The 22,971-nt window shown below is 47.9% G+C and overlaps 1 protein-coding gene across 1 annotated transcript in view; it reads right to left on the bottom strand.

Moving 5' to 3' along the window:
- LOC121274330 (zinc finger protein 271-like) overlaps window positions 1-22,971 on the bottom strand; it is a 175,088-nt gene that overhangs the window by 78,752 nt on the left and 73,365 nt on the right. The window contains exon 3 of the mRNA XM_041181572.1: window positions 6-990. Coding sequence (XP_041037506.1) covers window positions 6-983 — 978 coding nt within the window. The 5' untranslated portion in view covers window positions 984-990. The remainder of the gene's footprint in view (window positions 1-5; window positions 991-22,971) is intronic.

Raw genomic sequence — 22,971 nt, 5'->3', positions numbered from 1 at the left:
CCTGCCCCGTGGATGACCTTGTGGCAGATGGGGCACTCCTGGGGCATCTGCGACTTTCTCCGCCGCACCAGCTTGTCGGGCAACGCCAGGCTGTTGCTGAGGATGCCGTTGCTGAGCGAGCTCAGGTAGGTGGCTGGGTCCGGCTCGGCACTCTCCTCGTCGGTGTGGAGCTCGGCGGCGGCCGGCGACAGTGGCCGGTAGTCGAACCCCTCGGTCTTCTTGCTGAAGTCCTTGTACTCCTCCTGCCTCTCCTCGCAGCCGCTCCTCTGATCGCTCAGCGTCCCCGAATACTGGTCTTCCAGGTGGACGGGAGAGTCGTCTTGCGGCTGCTCCGCCGGTTGTGCCGAGATGACGTTGTTCATGGAGGTCCTCAGGGGCTGGACAATGCGGTACAAGTTCCTGCGGTTGTTCAGGGAGACCCGGGGGGGCTTCTTTGGCCTCTTGCGATGCCGGAACTTTGGGACGTCCAGCATCTGGATGACATCGATGGAGCTCGCCGTGATCTCCTCCGTGAAGCCGTCCAGGTACTGCTTGGCTTTCGCGTAGCCGGTCAGGTCATCGGCCGCAGCCGGCTCTGGCTTGTCTGACGCGCCGCTGCTCTGCAGGATGTCGATGCAGGCGTCGGTGACGCACTGGATCTCCAGGAGGCGGGCAGCCTGCAGCACCTCCCTCATGTTGGAGTTGCTGATGGTGAGGGTGGCTGTGTAGGCAAACTCCAGGAGGGCGGCCAACACCTCGGGCCTGACAAAATCCAGCTCGCAGACATTGTGCTGGCCGCTGAACGACCGGGAGGTGAAGAGCTTCCTGAAGTACTGGCTGCAGGCGGCCAGGACAGCTCGGTGGGTCCGGTATTCCAGTCCCTGAGTGACAATGGTGACGTCGCAAAGCACCCCCTTGTGCCTTTGCTCGTTGAGGCTGTTCAGGAGCTCGCTGCTGTGCTCTGGGAAGGGGATCCCAATCAACTCATCTTCAGCAGTTCCCATTGTAACCCTGTGGAAAACAAACAGGTAGAATACTTGACGCTGAACAAATGACGCAGGGCATGTCAAAGTGCTTCATAGCCAATGAGGCACCTTCAAAGTGTGGTCACTGTTGTAACGGAGGAGCAAGATCCCACAAACAGCAAGGTGATAACGGCCCAGACCATCTGTCTTGAGTGATGTTGGTTGAGGGATAAATAGCGACCTCAGGGCCCCGGGAAGAACCCCCCCCACCACCCCCCACCTTCCCCAACCCCTCCCCCCCCCCACTGCTCTTCTTCTACTGATGGCTGCGGGATCTTTTATGTCCACCCAAGAGGTCAGACAGAGGGGCCTCGGTTTAAAGTCTCCTTGGAAAGACAGTGCAGCACTCCCTCAGTACCGATATCGGGGCTGCCGGCCTGGTTTGTTGCAGGTCTGAAATCTCTGGAGTGGGACTTGAAGTCACAGCCTTCTGAGTCAGGCGAGAGAGAGAGAGGGGGCTGGAAGGGGAGGGGGAAAAGCAGGCACACTGAGACAATCCAACTGACAGGCAAGGCAAAGCATGTCAATGCTTTTAAATAAAAAGTCCTTCACTAATCCCCCTCATTGTGGCAAACGTCTCTCTTTCACACCACAATGAGCGTTATCTAGTTACAAGTGGAGTCTCTAGGCACTCCGACAACCCCCTCCCCCTTCCCCCCCACCCCCCAACGCTGAGCGGGCTCAAAACAGGGTTAGAGAAGATGGTCTCCCCTGACCCCCACCCCCTGAGCTCCAGACCTCTTGGAACTGCTGAGTAACTCAGGTAGCTTTGCCTTTCTTGGTAGCCTTTGGCTCAAAGAGGTGCTGGGGCAGTTTGTGGGGGGGAGGATGTTTAACCTGATGGCCCAGAGTGGGCTCCACTTGCATTGCAATCGCACGGTGCTCTGGTACACCAACAAGCCGTGGCAGGTTGCCTGGTTGCGCACTGTGCCCATAAGCAAGCTGCTGTGCGATGCCAGACATTTCCATCACTGCATGTAATTAGGGTGGTGAAAGAAAATTGCTACGATTAAGAAAAATCAAACCACCTCCCAGCAGCGAATTCCAACCAGAAATGCATCCCAAGCCAACACATGTACTCCTTATGGGCCATTAGGCCTCCGCTCATGGCACAGACTGCCCACATTAATCTACCAGGGATACCAACCAAGGTAGATTGGAGACTCCTCCTCCTCTACATCCCAGTCGAGCAGGGCTGCGAATTACTGGTGAATGAGGGCGGTGGACAGAAAGCAAAAACAAAAAGGTCGTGCAGAATGAATTTCTATTTTAAAGATGGCTTTGGATAAGATCAGTGAAGAGCCCGGAGCCAGCGAGTTGAGTCACTGTCAGCGAGTCCAGCAGCCAATTTGGACGGGAGATCCCGTGCATAGCAAGGGGCTGAGTAACCAACTAATCTGTTCCTGGTTAAGAGGAATGCTGGCCAGGACACCAGGAGAACTTGCTGCTCTTCTTAAAGAGACGATTAAAAAGGAGCAACGGGGAGGACACTCGGCCCCTCAAGCCTGTCCCGCCAGTCAATAAGTTCAGGACTGATTATCGCTGCAGATCCACCTTTTGAAAAGTTATTTCTTTTAGCCCGTCCCAAATTGCCCCTCAAGGAGGTGGCAGTGAGCCGCCGCCTTGAACCGCTGCAGTCCGTGCGTGCGGTGTGGGTACACCCCGCAGTGCCGTGGCTTGCTGGGCCACTTCAGAGGGCAGTTTAAGAGCCGGGGGGGGGGGGCGGGTCTGGAGTCGCATGTAGGCCAGAGCGGGTAAGGCTGGCAGATTTCCTTCCCCGAAATGGGCCGCGGGTTCCTCCAGTATCACGAGCCGTGCATGCGCTTAAGCCGAGGAAGCGCAGCCACAAAGGTCGGCCTCCCAAGGGGTATGGTTTTCGATTTCATTTCGATTTTGATTTGATGCCTTCAATGGCCAACGCAAGAATTTAGACAGTGGGTTAGCACTTCCTTCAAGGGAGGGGAAAGAAAAGTAATGAGTAATGGAAATATTAACCATTGTGTCTCTCACTTTTTTTTCAGTGAAACGTTACTGGAGTTCTGCTCAACGCCTACAAGTTTCGAAAGTTGGACCAAATGTCAAGAGAGCTGGCTTCGCCCCCACTACAAGACATTTGCTCCATCTGAGCTCCAGCAACAACCACCCGCCCTCCCCGCCCCGCCAAAAGGAAAACCTACAGACAGTGTCACACAGCACAGAAAGAGGCCGCTCAGTCCATTGTGCCTGTGCTGGCTCTTTGAAAGACCTGTCCAATCAGCCCCACTCTCCACTGCCCTTTCCACACAGCCCTGCAAATCTTTCTACTTCAATTATCTATCCAGAAATAAACGCCCAAACAACCTGTTTTCAAGCTGTCGGTCGAGGGATTAAGCCTATCGAGGACACTGGGCAGAACTCCAGAGTAAGGAGTATAGGCAGCCTGACTTTTCGAGGGGACAGAGATCCTTCCACATCAGGGTCTATGTTCGAAACTTTAATCCAACTCCTCACTCTCCAGGTGCAGTGATTTCTTAAAATATTTTCATAGCTTGCATTTAATTATTGTATGGGAATCGCCGGTAAGCCCCGCATTTATTGTTCATCTCCGATTGCCCTTGATATAAAGGATGGGTGGGTATGTAAGCTGCGAGGGGGACACGGAGAGGCTGCAAAAAGACATAGGCAGGTTAAGTGCGTGGGCAACAAGGTGGCAGATGGGGTATAATGTGGGGAAATGTGAGGTCATTCACAGTGGTTGCAAGAGTAGAAACGCAGAATATGTTTAAAAGTCCTGAAACTTGTAAATGTTGGTGTTGGGTGCACTCATACAAGGAATGCAGAAAGTTAGCATGCAGGTCCAGCAATCAATTAGGAAGGCAAATGGCATGTTGGCCTTTATTGCACAGGGATTGGAGCACAAGAATAAAAGGAGTCTTGTTACAATTGTACGGGACATTGGTGAGGTCACATCTGGAATACTGTGTCCAGTTTGGTCTCCATATTTAAGGAAGGAAGTGCTTGCTTTGGGGGCAGAACAGTGGAGGTTCACTAGATTAGTTCCCAGGATGGGCAGTTTGTCCTACGATGTGAGGCTGAGAAAACTGGATCTACATTCTCTGGAGTTTAGAAGAATGAGAGGGGATCTCATTGAAACATTTGAGATTCTGAAGGGGTTGGACAGAGAGGACGCTGAGATTGTTTCTGCTGGTCGGGAATCTAAAACACAGGGGCAGTCTCAGGATAAGGGGCTGATCATTTAGAACTGGGAGGAGGAGAACTTTCTTCATTCTTTCAGTCATCTGTCCCTGATCTCATGTGTTTCAATTTTGCTTTGTAACGTTCGTGTAAAGCAGCTTGGGGGTATTTTACTTGGTTACAGGTGCCATTCAAAGGCAAGCTGCTGTTGTATATCAGATTGACAATATCAGTATAATAAAGAGTGATCTGAAGTCATGACAATAGGAAGTGAAGTTTGTGGATAGGAAATGCATGAATACACAGCATTAATAATATAACATACAGAAGGACTCGCTGTTTCCTGCCATCAGAGGGAGAGAGAGGTAGAAAGAGGGGGAATAAAAGTGAGAGAATGAGAGCGCATGTGCAAGGGAGAGCGAGAATGCGCACGCGAGGAAGAGAGAGAGCGCGCGACGGGGGAGAGCGAGAGCACGCGAGGACGAGAGAGAGCGCGCGACGGGGAGAGCGAGAGTGAGAGCGCACGGGGGAGAGAGAGCGCGCGACAAGGGGAGAGTGAGAGCACGCGTGCGAGGGAGAGAGAGCATGCGACAGGGGGAGAACGAGAGCGCGCGCGCGAGGGAGAGAGAGAGCATGCGACAGGGGGAGAGCGAAAGTGCGCGCGAGGGGGAGAGAGAGCACGTGACGGGGAGAGCGAGAGTGTGCGAGGACAAGAGAGAGCACGCACGAGGATGAGAGAGAAAGCGCACGAGGACGAGAGTGCGAGCGTGGAGAGAGCACGAATGCGCAAGCAGAGGGAGGGGGAGCGGAGAGAGAGCGAGACAGCGCAAGAGAACAAGAGATAGAGCAAGAGAACGAGAGACAGGAAGAATGAAAGAAAAAGAGAAGCAGAAAAAAATAGTTGAGGAGAGAGAGAGAGAAAGAAATAAAAAATCAGAAATGAAAGAGGAAACATGGGGATGAGAGCATCAGAGATCAGAATTGGGTGCAGTGAAGCATTTTAAAAGAGGGTTTTGAAGTCATAAGAGGGAACCAGAACTGGAAAGGTTAAAGGTTGTCCCAGGACCGATTTGAGCACTGAGCTGGCATTTAAATAACTGCACTTAACTTTTAGTTTCAAGTTTTATTCAGCAAGCATGCGCTATAAACAAAATAAATGATGATAAACTTGGGGAAATCTTCTAATCGAAGGCTTCGACCACAGCTTACTCATAACTCTCACTTTCGGGAGTTGGTCCAGACACTTAACAGACAAAAATCACCTCACACAGGTCCCCATTATACATATTTCAAACAGTGCCTTATTCCTCATATGGGGCTTTTAAGACATTGCATAAGGAAACACTGCTAATGTCACCGGTCTCACAGATTCCCACACCCACGCGCTCTTTCCAAAGCTTCCAAAAGGTAAAATTACTCCCGTGGCCTTCCCATTGCTCAGTAAAACCGAAATGTGGTGCAAGTATCAGAATCACAGGTGTAGTGGCAGACAGGTTTCAGGTCACGGCCTCAGGCTTACCTGTTCCACCCTGCTAGAGGAATGGGTGAAACCTCAAGCCTGTCCTGAGACTCCATCGAGTGGGGTAATCAATTTCAGTGCACCCGACGCTGCACTGTACATTTCGAACACATTGAAAACCAGTGCAAAATGCTAAAAACTGGAAAACAGAATATTTTAAAGATTTTAAAAACTATGAAAACAGGCAAAAAAATTACATCGGGTCTATAGCACAGAAACAGGTCATTCGGTCCCTCTGCTCCGTGCTGGTGTTTCTGCTCCACACAAACCCCATCTACCCCCCTCTTCAACTCCACCCCCATCAACATATCCTTCTATTCCTTTCTCCCTCATGTGTTTATCCAGCTTCCCCCCCACCGACTTCAATCCATCTCTGTGATTCACCTCGACCACTCCCTGTGGGAGCGAGTCCCACATTCTCCCCCACTCTCTGAGTAAAGAAGTTTCTCCTGAATTCCCCATTGGATTTATCAGTGACCGTCTAATATTGTTGAGCCTTAGTTTTGCTTTCCCCAGTAAGTAGAAATGCTCTCTCTGTGTCTCCTCTATCAAAACCCTTTCACAACTTTAAAGACCTCTATCAGGCCACCCCCTGAGCCTTCTCTTTTCTAGAGAAAAGAGACCCCTGAGCCTGATCACCCTTTCCCGATAAAGTATGAAGATCATTTCACCAAAGGGTAATCACTGATCGTGAATGAGGGGCCGGGAACCCTGGCTGATGTTCTCACTCCCGATCATACCGGGCTGTGGAAAGCAACTGACGCCCACACCCCTCGCTGAGATTCCGCTCAGAGCCCGGCTAATCCCGCACAGATGGAGGGGGTCGAACCCGTGACGTTTCTGCGCCTGTACGGCAGCTGGTGTTGGCATTTGCTCAGCGAGACGCTGGGGTAGCTTTTGGCTCAGTTGGCTGCACTCTCATCACCGGGTTAGAAGTGGAGAGGAAAAAAAAACAATGGACCGAGCTTAAATTTCTCTCGCACCTTTCACGGCCTCCCAAAGCGCTTCACGGTCAAGGAAGCGTTTTTTCTTTCCCCCTCTGAAGGGCAGTCGTCGTTGAGATAAAGGATAAGAAACTCAGTAAAGGCTTTCAACAGCGACAAGCGCCACGAACTGTGGGGGCTAATCTCGCCACGAGGGCCGCAGCCCTCACACTGAAGTTCCACACGGGGAAGGCCCACTCCCAGCTCCTTGGGGATGGGCCAGCGTCACCACATCCCAAGAACAGATAGAAAACCTCACTGAAGATTTTGACGCGCAAATCCTCCCCCCCACCGCACCTCTAAAATAAGAAAAAAGGAAGGTCTCCGATTAAGGGCACACTTCTCATTTTAGACACTACCGCAACGTCACAAATGTCATACTTTTCTGATTTGTTCAAAGCCATCTCCTTACATCTTGGTCAGGGGGTGCTGAGGCATTAGTTCGTCTCAAAGCTGTCATAGAACACTTACGTCCCTGCTTCTCAACCACATCCCTTTTGACTAAGAAACAAACTGATTACCAAATAAGCTAAGGTCGCAACAGCCACAGCCAGAACAACAAGCTGCAATTGGTTGTGCACTTACTGTCCTTTTCAAAGATACCCTGGGTATTAATCACACTGTACTTCAATAAGACCCTCCCAGTACCGATCCTGATCGCCTTCATACCTGTACAACGTTGACCTGGAGCCGCATGGGTTGAAGTGAGAGTGAGGTTTCCCACTCTCCTCAGCTTTTCTCAGGGTTAATGGAGATAAGGGGCTGGAGAGTTTTTTTTTTAAATTCTTTGATGGGATGTGGGTATTGCCGGCATTTGTTGCCATCCCGATTTGCCCATGCTTGCTTGCAGCCATTTCAGAGGGGCAGTTAAGAAAGAGTCGACCACATTGCTGTGGATCTGGAGTCACATACAGGCCAGGCCGGGTAAGGACTGCAGATTTCCTCCTCTAAAAAAGGCGTTGGTGAACCAGATGGGCTTTTGTGACAATCGACAATGGTTTCGAGGTTATCATTAATAATGGCCTCAAATTTTGAATTGAATTCAAATTCTGCCATCTGCCGTGGTGGGGTGTGAACCTAGACCATTACCCTGGGTCACTGGATTACTGGTCCAGAGACAGTACCGTTACGCCATAACCTCAGCTCTGAGCCAGAACCTCATAGGTCCCACTCCAAAGACTGGAACCTATAATACTCACAATGCCAGTACTGGGGGAGTGCTGCACTGTCGAAGATGTCATCTTTCAGGGTGAGATGTTAAACCAAATCTGTCAGGTGAATGTAAAAGATCCCACAGCCACTAATGCTTTGGAAGAAAAAGCGGGGACAGTTCTCCCAGGTGACCTGGGGCCCGATATTTATCCCTCAATCAACATCACTAAAAAGCAGATTCTCACATTGCTGCCTGTGGGAGCTTGGTGTGCACAAGTTAGCTGCTGTGTTTCAAACAGTGGCCACACTTCAAACATATAAACATGAGAATTGGGAGGACTAGGCCACTCGGCCCCTCAAGCCTGCTCCGCCATTCAATAAGATCATCGCTGATCTGAATGCAACCTCAACCGACATTCCTGCCTACCCCCAATAACCTTTCACCCCCTTGTTAAAGAAACTATCTGGCTCTGCATTAAAAATATTCAATGGCTCTGCTTCCATCACCTTTCGAGGAAGAGAGTTCCAAAGACTCACAACCTCAGAGAAAAAATTTCTCTGTCTTAAATGGGCGACCCTTTATTTTTAAACTGTAGCCCCTAGTGCTAGATTCTCCCACAACAGGAAACAACCTCTACACATCCTCCCTGTCAAGACCTCTCAGGATCTTGGAGGTTTCGATCAAGTCGCCTCTTATTCTTCTAAATTCCAGTGGATACAAGCCTAACCTGTCCAGCCTTTCCTCAAAGGACAACCCACCCATTCCTGGTGTTTGTCTAGTGAACCTTCTCTGAGCTGCTCTTATGCAGTTACATTTTTTCTTAAATGGTGAGACCAATACTGTACATAATACTCCAGATGTGGTCTCACCAGTGCCCTGTACAACTGAAGCACAACCTCCCTACTTTTGTAATCAATTCCCCTCACAATAAATGATAACATTCTATTAGCTTTCCTAATGACCTGCTGTACCTGCATACTATCCTTTTGTGATTCATGCACTAGGATCCCTCTGAATCTCAGAGCTCTGCAATCTCTCACCATTTAGATACTAAGCTTCTTTTTATTCTTCCTGCCTAAATGGACACGTTCACATTTGCCCACATTATACTCCATTTGCCAGATCTTTGCCCACTCACTTAACCTAACATGTCCCTTTGTAGCCTCCTTTTGTCCTCTTCACAACTTACTTTCCTACCTATCTTTGTGTTGTCAGCAAATGTAGCCACCACTCCTTCGGTCCCTTCATTCAAGTCATTTATATAAATTGTAAAAAGTTGAGGCCCCAGCACTGATCCCTTGTGACACACCACTCACCACATCCTGCCAACCAGAAAAAGACCCAATAATGCCAACTTTCTGCTTCCTGTTAGCCGGCCAATCTTCTGTCCGTGCCAATATGTTACCCCCTATACCATGAGCTTTTATTTTCTGTAATAACCTTTGATTTGACACCTTATCAAATGCCTTCTGGAAATCTAAGTGCTGCACATCCACCGGTTCCCCTTTATCCACAGCATATGTGACTCCTTGAATGAAGTCCAATAAATTGGTTAAGCACGATTTTCCTTTCACAAAGCCATGTTGACTCTGCCTGCTTGCCTTGATTTTTTTTCCAAGTGCCCTGCTCTAACAACTTTAATGATAACTTCTAACATTTTCCCTCTGACAGACGTTAGGCTAACTGACCTGTAAGTTTCCTGCTTTCTGTCTCCCTCCCTTATTGAACGAAGGAGTTACATTTGCTATATTCCAATCTAATGAAACATTCCCCGAATTTAGGAAAATTAAAAGCAATTAATTAAAAAATTAAAACAGCACTTCGCTGGCTTTAAATCACTTTGAGGTATCAGTTGAAGGGCCATGAAAGACCTGTATAATTTTTTTTTAAACAAACCAGCTGGTTTTTCCCAACAGCCCGAGTTTTTAAAAAAAACAGAATTCTCAAACTGCAAATTTGAACTCCCGTTCTCTATATTATTTGTCCAGTAGCATAAGGTAACCTATACACTATTTGGTGTAGAGATGGAAACTGTTGTGCAGTGCGTGACTTGAGCTGCTGGAGGTGGTATAGTAACATTTGCTCTGGTAAAAGGTAGCTGCTGGATGCACATGTGTCCCGCATGGGATGTGTATAGCCATGAGGGACATGCATTGTGCAGAAAACATTTTCTTTTCCCTTAGTAAACAACTACTTCTCCTCTGCGTTGCAGTGGTTCAGAAAACACATGGACGGGCTCAAGTCTGTAAACAGACATGGTATTTTCCGTAGCTCGCAACAATGGTTTCATCAAGCAGAGCTGCCAAGAACAAGATGCACCACAAGGGGGGAATGTTTGTAACAGCAGGGCATCCCTCGCCCACTCCTCAGGGTCTGGGCCACCTCGGTTTCAGTTCAATTAACCTTCTTTATTCACAAACCCAACTAGTAATCCAAAGGCCCGGATTAATGATCCGCAGACTCGAGTAGAAATCCCACCGTAACAGCTGGGGAAATTCCAAGTACCGGATTGTCGTAATAAAAACCCATCTGGCTCCCTAATGCCTCTTTAGGGAGGGAAATGCCACTTCCAGACCAAAACCGCATTTGGACCAAAACTCCCTCGTCCTCCACAATTTATTTCTATGACTTGAGAGGTGCGGTCATTAATCATTGATGTTAGCAAGGGGAATTTGATGAATTTATCAGCACACTTTACGACTCAAGCTTTAAGGTCAGCCTGCTCCTATCCTCATGATGCCATCTGTCTGGTTTCATACATGGCACCGAGTTGGCATTAGTGCAATGACCAGGGAGGAACAGCCATTGTCTGATGCCAACACTGCCAATCTGAAAACCCAAATCATCCCGTTATACAGCTACTGCATACCTGCTAACAGTATGGCGCAATTCACGGCACAGGATGAGGCCATTTGGCCCAGTGTGCCATCTGGTGCTAGCTCTTCAGCTACAGCCATTCACTCTTACCTCAGCTCTTCATCCTCTTCCTTTTATGATAACCATTGCAATTACTTTTTAAATTATGGTGCTCTCCCTCTCTGCCATAAAAAAATGTTGCAACCTCATAATAATCTAATATCCCCCTTTTGGTTTTCTCCCTGGGTGTATGTCCCCTGATGATGCTAGGGTGTGTATTGATGCCTTCCAGGGTTTGGAATTTGCAGCAAGCCCTCTTGGGCAATGGTTGAGGAAATAAGATGTGGTGAGCGCGAGTTGGCAGGCTAAGGCATATTATCAAACAAAAAATCCAAAGCGAGTTTGAAAACTGAGCTGCATGGCGATCAAAAAGCAAGGCACTTAATTAGATGTCAATGTTTGAGCTCTCACCTAACACGAGACCTCCTTTGGGAGGGAGGGTGGTGTGATGGGTTTACAAGTGCAGCAAACATGTCAAGTGAAGTTTTCTTTTGAAGATAAAAGCCAGAAACCCAAAGTTGAAGAGGCAACCTCAAATGCTCAGATTTTAGTGTCAAGGAGACATGGGAAGTGAAGTTTATAATTTAGGAACGTTTTACACAAGTTGGAACAGTAAGGGTTGAGCAAGTAAGGCTCTCAAAGCCTCACCACTCTCCCCCTCCCACCCCCCAATGTAAAACCCATTGTTTGGTGTGGTTAACTAGCCGCTGTGTCGGCTGGTGAGGAGCACCGGAGAGACATTTTGTACTTTGATGCACAAACGTTGTGTTTTCTGCTGATTGTAGGCTTTTAAATTACGGTTTAACCAACTGATCATAAGTCCATAGCTGGTTTACATACCACCTCCTCCTACTGCAGAGCAAGACTTCTGATTACCCCTTGCACAACAAAGGCCCATGGTACTAAGGTTGACTTTGGAGGGCCGTAGAGAGAGAGAGAGCAGTGTACTCCTCTCTCCTTGAAACAATTTGTGTAGTTATAGAATCTAACAGCACAGGAGGAGGCCATTCAGCCCATTGTGCCTGAGCTGGCTCTTTGAAAGATCTATCCAATTAGTCCAACTCCCCCATAGCCCTGCAAATATCTCACCTTCAGGCTGACCCGGATTGAATGCCTCAACTTTTTAAAGGATCCGGTAACATTGGGAGGTAGGGCAAAATGACTTTTTTTAAAAAAAATAAGAATGTTTCAGAACATCATGGATTGTCTCAGCTGCTGTGGTGCAATTTGTCACATCTGTCAAAGTGCAGGCAGAGTTTTCAGAGCAGGTTGTTGGATGTGGATTGGCCTGAAGCCTCCTCAGTAAGGTGGAGCTCTTAATAAGAAAAGGTTTCTCTTTTCAGCTTTGTAATTACAGATCATCAACCAGACAGGGAAAAGCTTCATGGAAGAGCTGTGTTATTGTAATAGTGTTGAGTTAACGTAGGGTGAAGATATGCACTCTACTGAGTGTCCTCTTCATTTGTTCCAGTTATGTACTTAGATAGCATATGCAGCATCAACGTCTTGGTCTGCTTCCTACTTCAGACTACTTGCAGGATGAAAGGAAAGAGACACTTCACAGAAACACGTGACCTGGCATCATTTTGGAAATTTGGAAATGCAGTTCCAAAGTCTACCAGGTAGAACTGAAATGCAGTGAGAGCAATGTAGTCAAAATGTTTACCAGTCTGTGTGGGCATCGCACTCTCTAAGCTTGCCAATACACTCCAAGCTGGGACCAGGCCCCTGTGATTAAGAGGATGACAGTGCAAAGCAGTGATTGAGAGAGGGGGCTGGAACAGAGAAGACCAGCAAAAAACCAAGCAACATTCCCCCAGTATCCTCAACATGAACCCAGTGGCACAAGAGCCTGAAGGCCAATCCAGAGCATTATATGAGTACACTGGGAAGAGAGAATGGAGAAACGCACGTGCTGAAAGGGGATGGTCAAGAGCAGGATTTACAGAAACACACTGGATAAGAAACAATAAACATATGTCAGAGAATCATTTACAGCACAGAGGAAGGCCATTCGGCCAATCATGCCTGTGATGGCTCTTTGGAAGAGCTATGCAATTAGTCCCAATCTCCCCCACCACACTCCCCCTCAACTCTTTCCCCCCCATTGCCTTACAAGTTTTTCCCCTCAAGTATTTATCTAGTTCCCCTTTTGAAAGTTCCTATTGAATCTGCTTCCACCGCCCTTTCAGGCAGCGCCTTCCAGATCACAACAATTCGCTGTGTAAAAATAAAAAATTCCTTTCATCTCCCCCTCTGGTTATAATTTTTAATTCTTTCAGGGGGATGTGAAAGAAGGTCAGCATTTGTTGCCCATCTCTAATTTGACTTGAGCTGAGTGGTTTGCTGGGATGTTTCAGCGGGTAGTTAAGAGTCAACCACATTGCTGTTGGATTGCAGTCACTTTTATTCTTGAGCATGGGTCTCAGTGGCTGGGCCAGCATTTTTATTGCCCATTCCGAATTGCCCCTTGGGAAGGTGTGGCAGTGAGCCACCTTGAACCACTGAAATCCATGTGCTGTAGGTACACCCACAGTACTGTTAGGGAGGGTGTTCCAGGATTTTGACCCAGCGACAGTGAAGGAACTTGGAGGGGCACTTCCAGGAGGTGCTATTCCCATGTGTCTGCTGCCCTTGTGCTTCTAGACAGTAGCAGTCGTGGGTTTGGAAGGTGCTGTCGAAGGAGCCTTGGTGAGTTCCTGCAGTGCATCTCGTAGATGGCACACACACTATTACCACTGTGCGTCAGTGGTGGAGGGAGTGAATGTTTGTGGAAGGGGTACTGGGGAGTTTATGCACGCTCAAAACCAAAGTTGACCCAGAAAGGAGAAGAAAGCGATCCAGGTTTTTTTTTTTGAACGACAGATTCAATCCCTGGTCTGTGCCAGCCAATGACGGAATGAGGGTGTCATAATACCTCAGTAGGAAGAGCACCCTGTAGATATTACGGAGGTTGTCGAGTAAATGTTTAAAGGATGAGGTGCTGATTGAGTGGGCTACTGAACGATAATCGAGCGATTGTGCAGCTTTAAACAGGCAAGTGGGTCAGCAGTCCGTCAAGATCCCAGCTTGAGTCTTGCAGGGCGGAGACACTTTGGGAGCCAGGAGACGAGCACTCGCTGCAGGACACCCAGCCTCTGAACTGCTCCGGTGGCCACGATATTCATGCAGCTCTCAGCTCCCTCACGGCACCGGCTGGCAAGTGGCCACGTGGATGTGGGGGCGAAAACGGGTGTGAGCCCGACTGTGATGCTGCCCAAGTTAGCAGCCCTGCTTACACTCTCTCTCTCAGCACACGAGCATCCTGCCCAAGCAAACAGGTTTCACGGGTGAATCTAGACAGCAAGTGTTAGCTGCCTATCTAACCAGGGAGGACACTCTCAGCCAAGTCAAATCCTCTGCTCCATGCGCAAGCATTTTTAGATGGGCTGTCTGAATTTCGGAATCGATTTTTTATGACAAAATAGAACTTCCGTGACAAGGTGGTAGAATAACAGCACTGCCTGAACGGGTGGTTGAAACAGATCCAACACTAACTTCCAAGAGAAGAATTGGATAAATACTTGAAAAGGAAAAAAAGAAATTTGCAGGGCTATGAGGGAAAGAACAGTGTCAGCACTAACACGATGGGCCAAATGACCTCCTTCTGAGCTGTAAGATTCTATACCCCAGGGTGGGGTGAACCCAGAGACAAAGTGCAGCATTCTCTGCACCAACTGCATTGGAACAAGCTAATGCAGCAGGCTCTGGCAATTGAACCAGGGGGCTTTCCTGCATCATGCTCCATTGAGGTGCACGCGCCCCCTGAGTTCTGGGCTTTTGGAGGAGCGGGTAGGGTAGGGCTTGCACGACATGCAGGAATGAACATCAACATTGATGAAGAACAGCCCTGCCCACCACCCAGCCATGACATGGACTTGCTGTGATCTATGTCAAAGCTTCCCCATGTCAGGCATCTAAAAGCAATGAAATGTCAGATCATCATGTGCCATTGCATTAATCGAGGCCCAAACAACAGGCTTCAGAAACAGCGGAGAAGGAACCTATAGCTTTCAGCTCAAGACTGAATTTGTTGTTGGGTTTGTTTGCTGCCTTTAATCTTCACGCTGGGTTGCTGAAACAGCTTAGGGATCTTATTCAAGCAAAGACCGATACTCACGTTCAATCAGACTGCATCACCTTGGAGTGTGCACCGAGAAGAAGTCATTCTGCGCCAGCTGAGCACATCGCTTTCTCTGAAGCTATGTGAAATGGAGAGGGTTGGAGACGAGCATGGGGCGAGGGCGGCGATGAAGTTTAGATGAACAATCCTAACAATGTGCGCGAGAAGATAATCAGAAGCACTCTGCCCTACAAAACGCCTACCCAGGAAACTCTTAGGAAATAGATGCTTGTAGGGGTGAAAGACTTGAATTTGCACGCCGCCTTATCGCACCACCTACCATGTCTTCAAAGCATTGATCATTTGGCGAATTACTTATGGGGTGGGCACGTTAAACAGTAATAAGATGAACAGCCGGTTAATATTAACATACAGCTATTTGGCCCACGTGGTCTACGCTGGTATTTATGCTCCTACCATCAGCATACCCTTCTATTCCTTTCTCCCTCATAGTTTATCCAGCTTCCCCCTTAAATGCGTCTCTGCTATTCACCTCGACCACCCCCACGTTCTCCCCGCCCTCTGGGTAAAGAAGCTCGCCCTGCATTTTAGGTGTGAGATTCTGGGAGAAATGTTGACCAGCACTCCTCGCTCTTCTTCACCTGGGCAGTCAGCAGTGTCTTCTCCCAACACCACATCTGGATCGTGGTGCCTCTGGCAACGTGGCACTGCCTCTGGAATGCACGGTGGAGTGCCAATAGGGATCTACATAGCTCAAACTCTGGATGTGGGAGGGATGTGAACTCGAAACCTTCTACAGTTCTGCAGTTGAAGTGAGAATTGATAACCGGCGATGCCAGGCTGGCACTGAGTGGGCACCATTCATGTGGGAAACAGTGACTTCCAGCAAGCAGCTGGATGGTGCGTGTTGGATGTAATTAGATGAGCTGGGGATCAGGCATTAATTAACAGAGCTCACACATGAACAGCCACCATGCAGGAGTCTAGGCAGTGATTATTAGCTGGCTTGCCTCTGCTTATTGCTGCAATAAACTCAATTGCTCCCTTTAGAGCAGAGAAGGCCAAGAAGAGGTTTGATAGAGAGGTTTAAAATCATGATAAGTTTGGACAAAATAGATGAAGAGGAACGTTCCACTGGCCGACGGGTAGGTAACCCAGAACACGGATTTAAGGTGATTGACATGATGAAAAGCTTGCTTACACAGTGTGGTCTGGAATGCAGTGCCAGAAAGGGTGTTGGAAACAGGGTTCAATAGAAGCCTTCAAAAGGGGAAAAACACTATGGGGTGGGGGAAGAAGAGAGCAGAGTGGGGGGGGGGGGGGAATGAGAATTACTGGATTGCTACTCAAAAGAGCCAGCCCAGGCTCAATGGGCTGAATGGTCTCATTCTGTGCTGTACAATTCTATGGTCCTAAGGGCAAACAAAGAAGAACAGAGCAACGCTAGGTTCAGACTTCATTCAGTTCCGAAGGAGAGTCACATCCGACTGGCAACGTCAACCCTGTTTCTCTCTCCACAGATGATACCAGGCTGGCTGAGCTGTTCCAACACTTCCCGTTTTTATTTCAGACTTCATTCCGTCTTGATCCAAAGATGGGCACCAGCTGAATTGGAGCTGAGATGAAAGCGATTGCACTCAACAGCAAAGCAGCATTTTACCAAGTGTGGTACCAAGGAGCCTCTGTAAACATGAAGTCAATAGAGGTCAGTGGGGGGGGGTAGGGTGGGGGTATTTGGGAGGCAGGGGTGCAGGGGAGGGAGTTGGCACTGATTAGAGGCATACCTGACATAAGGGAAGATGATTGTGATTGTTGGAGGTCAATCATCTCAGTCGCAGGTTAGTCTTGTGGCAATGTGTAGTGAAAATGTTGCTTGTTGTGACCATCGCCAACAACAGGAAGCCCAACTACCTCCCCTTAATACCTTCCCATCTGCCCCATCCCTCCCGAACAACATCCTGAGGGTCACCACTGACCAGAAACTTAAACTGGAACACACAAGTTCTGTGGCTACTCAAGCAGGTCAGAGGCTGGGCATTCTGCGGCGAGCGACCCACCTGTGAACCACCCAAAGCCTCTCCAACACCAAAGGCACAAGTCGGGAGCGTGGCAGAACACTTCCACTTGCCTGAAAGGGTGTAGCTTCAACGCGCAATCAGTTCAACAACATCCAGGACAAAGCAGTCTGCTTGATCAGCGCACCATCCATGGGCTTAACCATCAGCACAGTGTGGCTCCGGTGTTCCTGCATAACATCCACTGCAGCAACTCCCAAACTCTACCAAAAAAAAAAGACCTGCATTCTGTAGCACCTTTCGCAATCACCTCTCGAAGCACTGGACAGTCAATGATGTACTTTTTGAAGTGCAGTCATTGTTGCAACGTAGGAACTGCAGCTGCCAAATTGTGCACAGCAAGCTACCATGACAGCAATAAGATAGTGGCCAGTGCATTTGTTTTTTTTTGGTGTATGAGATGTCGATTGAGGGACAAATATTGGCCCCAGGACACAGGGAGAACCCCCCCGCCCCGCCCACTCCCCTGCTCTTGTTCAAATAGTGCCATTGGATCTCTTACATCCATCTCAGAGGGCAGAGGGGACCTTGGTTTAACAGCTCATCGGAAAGACAGCACCTCTGATAGTGCAGCCCTCCCCCAGTACTGGCACTGGGAGGGTTGGCCTGGATTATGGTGCTCAAGTGTTGGAGTTGGGGCTTGGACCGGGAACCTTCTGACTTATGAGGCCAGTGTGCTACCAACTGAGCCACAGCTAACACTGCAACCAGAAGGACAAGGGCAGCGGACACATGGGTACACCGCCACCACCTGCAAGCTCCCCTCCAAGTCACACACCTTCCTGGCTTGGGAAGCGGACCTGCTTTTCTAAAAAAAATTATTCATTCATGGGATGTGGGTGTCGCTGGCCAGTCCAGCATTTTATTGCCCATCCCTAATTTCCCTTGAGAAGGTGGTGGTGAGCTTCTTTCTTGAACCACTGCAGTCCACGTGGTGTGGGGTACACCTTCACTGCTGCTGGTTCAAAATCCTGTAACTCCCTTAGCAGTGCTCTGGGTGTACCTATACCCACACAGACTGCAGCAGTTTAAGGCGGCGACTCACCACCACCTTCTCAAGGGGCAATGGGCAATAAATGCTGACCTCGCCAGTGCCATTGTCATCCCAAATTCTATATATGCCACTAGTCCTGAGTCAGCCCTCCCAATACACCTGAGCTTACACTTACACACACCCCTATCCAATTAGTGAGGATTTGCTTAGGGGCATCCCACTTCATTAATTATACACTATGTTGCCATGGGTGCTTTTGTTTTGTGTTAATGTCCTGTGACAAAGCACAAATTGGCTTTTGAATTATATAAAGAGACAGCTTCTAAAATATGAATGCAGCAATGTTTTCACAATGGGCACAGGCTATTAGATCTAACAAGCCAGTCAAGCAATGCCTCAAGTATAAAATTCTCATCCTTGTTTTCAAATTCCTCCTTGCCCCCTGCCTATCTCTGTCACCTTCTCCAGCCGCTACAGCTGAGATCTCTGCACTCCTCCAATTCTACCTCTTCCACTAATTTGTATGTCTCAGCAGTCACCCAGGCATCTATCTCCTGTTGATTTAGACCTCAGAATGTGTAAATAGTTCCGATATGAATGCAAGATGACTATTTCCCTCATGGGAATACACAGGGAAAAATGGGTTAAAAAGCTAGCTGCAAAGCAGTGCAGCGTGTGCTGGTGTGCTTTGCGTGTGACAGCAAGAAGGCCAACTAATCACCCCTGCAGTTGCAGGCGATGTCTCTCTCTCTCTCTGTTGCTGGAGGCAAGGCTCAGCAGAAGCCAAAATCAAAAAGGAAACAGGACAGCCTTTTCAGCTACCCTGCATAGCCAAGTGCCCCCAAACCAACTGCGAAGCTACCAAAGTCAGCTCTGCCGGAATCACCCAACTTAATAGCCACAACGTAGCACCAGCCACGCCTCACAGACAAGCCAAAGACTGATTCATATAAGTTTTAAAACTTTTATTTGGACTCCTAACTTCTCATTTCTGTTCTGTATGTATGGGTGTTGCGCTTTTATTATTTTTCCCAGGTTTTAGTAACTAATAAACTTACTCTTTTTTTTGACTCAAGAAAGCCTAGTTAAATTGGCTCCTTCTTAAAAATAAATATATTTAGACTAGGAAAAGGTGGGGGGGGGGCAGGAAAGACAGGCTGGCAGAGGGATCCATTTTAAATTAGCCTTCTTGCAGCCAAATAAAGGGATTGAATAAAGAAGGGGAGCCAGCTCATTCCTTTTCACCCAGGTGCATAACAAAATTGGGGTCCCGTTCGGAAAGTTAACAAATTGGGGGACCTGGCCCAGGGACTGGTCGTAATACCAGCTAGACACAGTCCATGTGGTGTGACCAGCTAGATGAGGTCGGACCCACAGAATGGTTGTTAATGCTTGTATAGCAAACTCTGCTGTGGGATCATATACTCAAATACTAGGAATAATGCCTGTAGGGAAGCCTTGTGGTGCAGTGGGTAACACCCCTACCCCTGGGCCAGAAGCTCCGGGTTTACGTCCCACCCCAGGACTTGATGGCTATGGATGATGCATTCATAACGTGGCCAAACAGGCTGATTTTCAGCCTATAAATCCTTCCACTGCGCCTGATGGCAAGTGGTAAGAGCGGGAGAGTTTCTTGGTCAGCCATACTGCAGGAGGCAACAGCAAAACACTGCAGTACTTTGCCAAGGATAATCATGGGCCAATCCAATGGAAGTCCATGGTGGCCAATGCCCTGTTAGGGTATGGTAACTGAAGGTGGAGGAGGAGTGTCCCATTTAGCGGGGTGAGGTGGAGTGAGGGGAGGGAGAGACAATGGAGAGGGCGAATGGAGACTGCAATTTAACAACGATCAGGTCTTTTAGCCATGGTGGGGCCTCAGTTTAACGCCCCATCTGAAAGGCAGTACTGATGTCAGAGCTGTCAGCTTTCGGATGAAGTGACAGCCTAGATTTTATGCTTAAGTCTCTGATGCGGGCTCGAACTTGCAGCCTTGCAACTCAGCCGTGGGACAGTGCTACCCGCTGAGCACCACAGCTGGCACCTAGAGTGCAGCCAGATGTTTAACAAGCGCACACTTTTTGCTAGTTAGGCTCCTGGAATTATTGAGCAAGGCACCTTACAGGGAAAGGTGGCATCTTGGCACTCTTTAACCGACAGCTGCTGTCACATTTGCTGAATGTGGATAAAGCTGGGTGGGGGAAGGGGAGAGTGGGGTGCAGTGGTGAATCTTGCTATTGGTACTTCCCCACGTACTTTACTGCCAAGATGGGGATTTACAGGGAACATCTGATGAAAACCTCGAGTGCAGAAAATTAAAGTCAGCGTCCCCTCACACTGAGACAGAAATACTCAGGCTATGTTAACGCCATCTTCTCATTGCACACTGACTTCCACACTTTTTGTTCACGTGCACTCAAGTGTTTTGTGGTTGCACTGGAGCTCGCAACAGGTTTGTTTTTTGAATAAAATCATAATGTACTTTCAGTGGGGAAGAGTCACTGAGCAGAAGGGTCTGCTTGAAAGATCAATGACTATTTATAGTTTCTGTCAATACAGTCCATGAGTTCTCAAAACAGAATCCAGTGGAAATTCAGTCCTGCGGAAATAAGCTTCACAAATGTGAAATTTACCCATCAGGGGGGCCAGTTATTATGTTGGCCGCGTTGTGTTCAAAGTGCCCCCTCACTTCTGAAGAGCATTTGCAAACTGGAAACAAACAAAAAAAAACAACTCAACCGTTTTGTGTTTGTCCAACTTTGCACCATTTCCTTCAATCCTTCCCTTCCAGGGATACACAGCACAGGAGGAGGTCATTCAGCTCATCTTGACTGTGTCGGCTCTTTGAAAGAGCTATCTCATTATCCCCACTCCTCCATCCTTGGCTGGAACTCAGCTGATCTCTCCAAAGCATCCAAGATGTTTCTCAAATCTATTCATATTCTGTTCTCAAAAGGCAGAAAATTGCCTGGACCTTCCTCTAACACTTAACGTTCACCACCTGTATGAAAATGGAGTCTCGGGCAGGACACAGGCATAATGTTGCTGAAACTTCATGTAGAGCTTCAGTTTTTACAGTCAGTTGGTTAACTTGGCTCATCATTCGGTTGATGCTTTTTACCGGCTTGGATTTTTATTTTGAACTCAAGATGGCTGAGGGTGGCCCAAAAGGGTCTCTAACATTGCCAAGAGGCTTGATGAGGTAGATGAGGAGAAGATGGGACCAAGATTAGCAGCCATGGATATAAGATAGTCACTAACGTTTGAGGAGGATCTTCTTTACCCAGAGTGGGGAGAACGTGGGACCTGCTCCCACAGGGAGTGGTCGAGGTGAGTAGCAGAGATGGATTGAAGGGGGAAGCTGGATAAACACGTGAGGGAGAAAAGAATAGAAGGATATGCTGATGGAGTGAGATGGAGAGGAGGTGGGAGGAGGCTTGTGTGGCGCATAAACACCAGTACAGAGGAGAGTGGCCGAATGGCTTGTTTCTCTGCTGGGAATTCTGTGTGACTAGCCTAAATTTTCAATATTTGCTGTAAACTAATTTGGGTGCCTCCTGTAATTCTCATTTTTAAAATGCTCATTCCTAAACTAGTAGCCCTGTGGCATAAGTGAAGGATTTATTTGCTTCAACTTTGTCACACTCCTTGATTTGGGGCTTCTGTGTTCTCTCCTCTTTTGGATTAGGCCTCTTTGCCACTTCACAGAAAGAGTCACCCAAATTGAATTTAAGGCGTAACTCCAGGAGCATGCCTCTTGCAGCTTCGATCCTGTTGACTGCAAATTGGAAACTTCACCAAATAGAGCATGAGGCTGCACCAGAAGAGTAACTGCTAGGTCAACACAGCATACTCTCCAGTATCATTGGTTTATCTAGCTCCAATTGGGTATAATTTTCACAACAGCAATACAAGTGGCTCATGAAGTCAGTAAACGATTGTTTCCAACTCTAATGTATGCTGCTAATCCTTGCTCAATAAAAACGCGATCAAACTTCATAAAATATTGAAAACAACTGGCCCCACCCACCAGTTGTCCTCCTTAATACCCCACAAATGTCAGCCATGGCTGAGTGGGTAGCATGCTCGCCTCTGAATCAGAAGGTCAAGGGTTCAAGATCTCACTCCAGAGCCTATTACACAAAAAAATCCAGGCCAACACTCCTAGTGCCAGTACTGAGGGAGTGCTGCACTGTCAAAGGTGTCTTCTTTCAGATCAGTTAAATGTCTGCCCTCTCAGGTGGATATAAAAAGTCCCATGGCCACCAATGTAAGAAGAGCCGGGGGGGGACAATATTTTACCCCTCAACCAACATCAGTAATAAAAAGGTGATGTGGGTCAATTTCACACTGGTGTTTGTGGGAGCTTGTTGTGCACAAATTGGCTACCACATTCCCTGGATTACAAAAGAGGCTACATTACAACAGAGCCTACACTTCAAAAATTACTTTATTGCTTGTTCTACAATTGTGAAAGATGCCAGGCAAATGAACATCTTTCTTTTTAAATGTGTTATGAACAATGTATAATTTTTAAGTTGAATATATATGTATACTTGCGTGCTAAGAAAGGTAAAATAGTTTCAGTTTCATTTAGGTTGTTTGTGAGCCTTCGTGCCTGGGAGAATGGATAGACTCCTGAATAAAAGGTCAGGTCTTTTGGGTTTGTCTGTGCATTTCCACATTTTAATGAAGTTAAAGAGATGGGTTAAAAGGGGTTAGAATTTTAGTGATTCTGGGTGGGGGAATAAACACAAAGTAGAAAAAACTTTACTGTTGCCTAGCGACAGCGGTACAGGGAGACAGACACAGAAAAGTCAGAAAAGAGAGTACCGTGTATGTCAGAGAGCAAATACAAGGATGTTAAGCTCTCCAATAAGGCAAACTACAAGTCTGTTGGGGACAGTAGTTAACTGAATAATCAGTATATAGGACTCAGTAAAGTGATCAGTTTAGTAGAGGTGCTACTGGAAGACTGAGGTTAGGAAACTCATTTGTTCGCTCTGCAGTTGAAAAAGCTGAGTTTAGAGTAC

The sequence above is a fragment of the Carcharodon carcharias genome (assembly GCF_017639515.1).
Source record: "Carcharodon carcharias isolate sCarCar2 chromosome 36 unlocalized genomic scaffold, sCarCar2.pri SUPER_36_unloc_1, whole genome shotgun sequence".
In the NCBI taxonomy this organism is placed as follows: domain Eukaryota; kingdom Metazoa; phylum Chordata; class Chondrichthyes; order Lamniformes; family Lamnidae; genus Carcharodon; species Carcharodon carcharias.
This window is presented reverse-complemented; position numbering and strand designations above follow the sequence as displayed.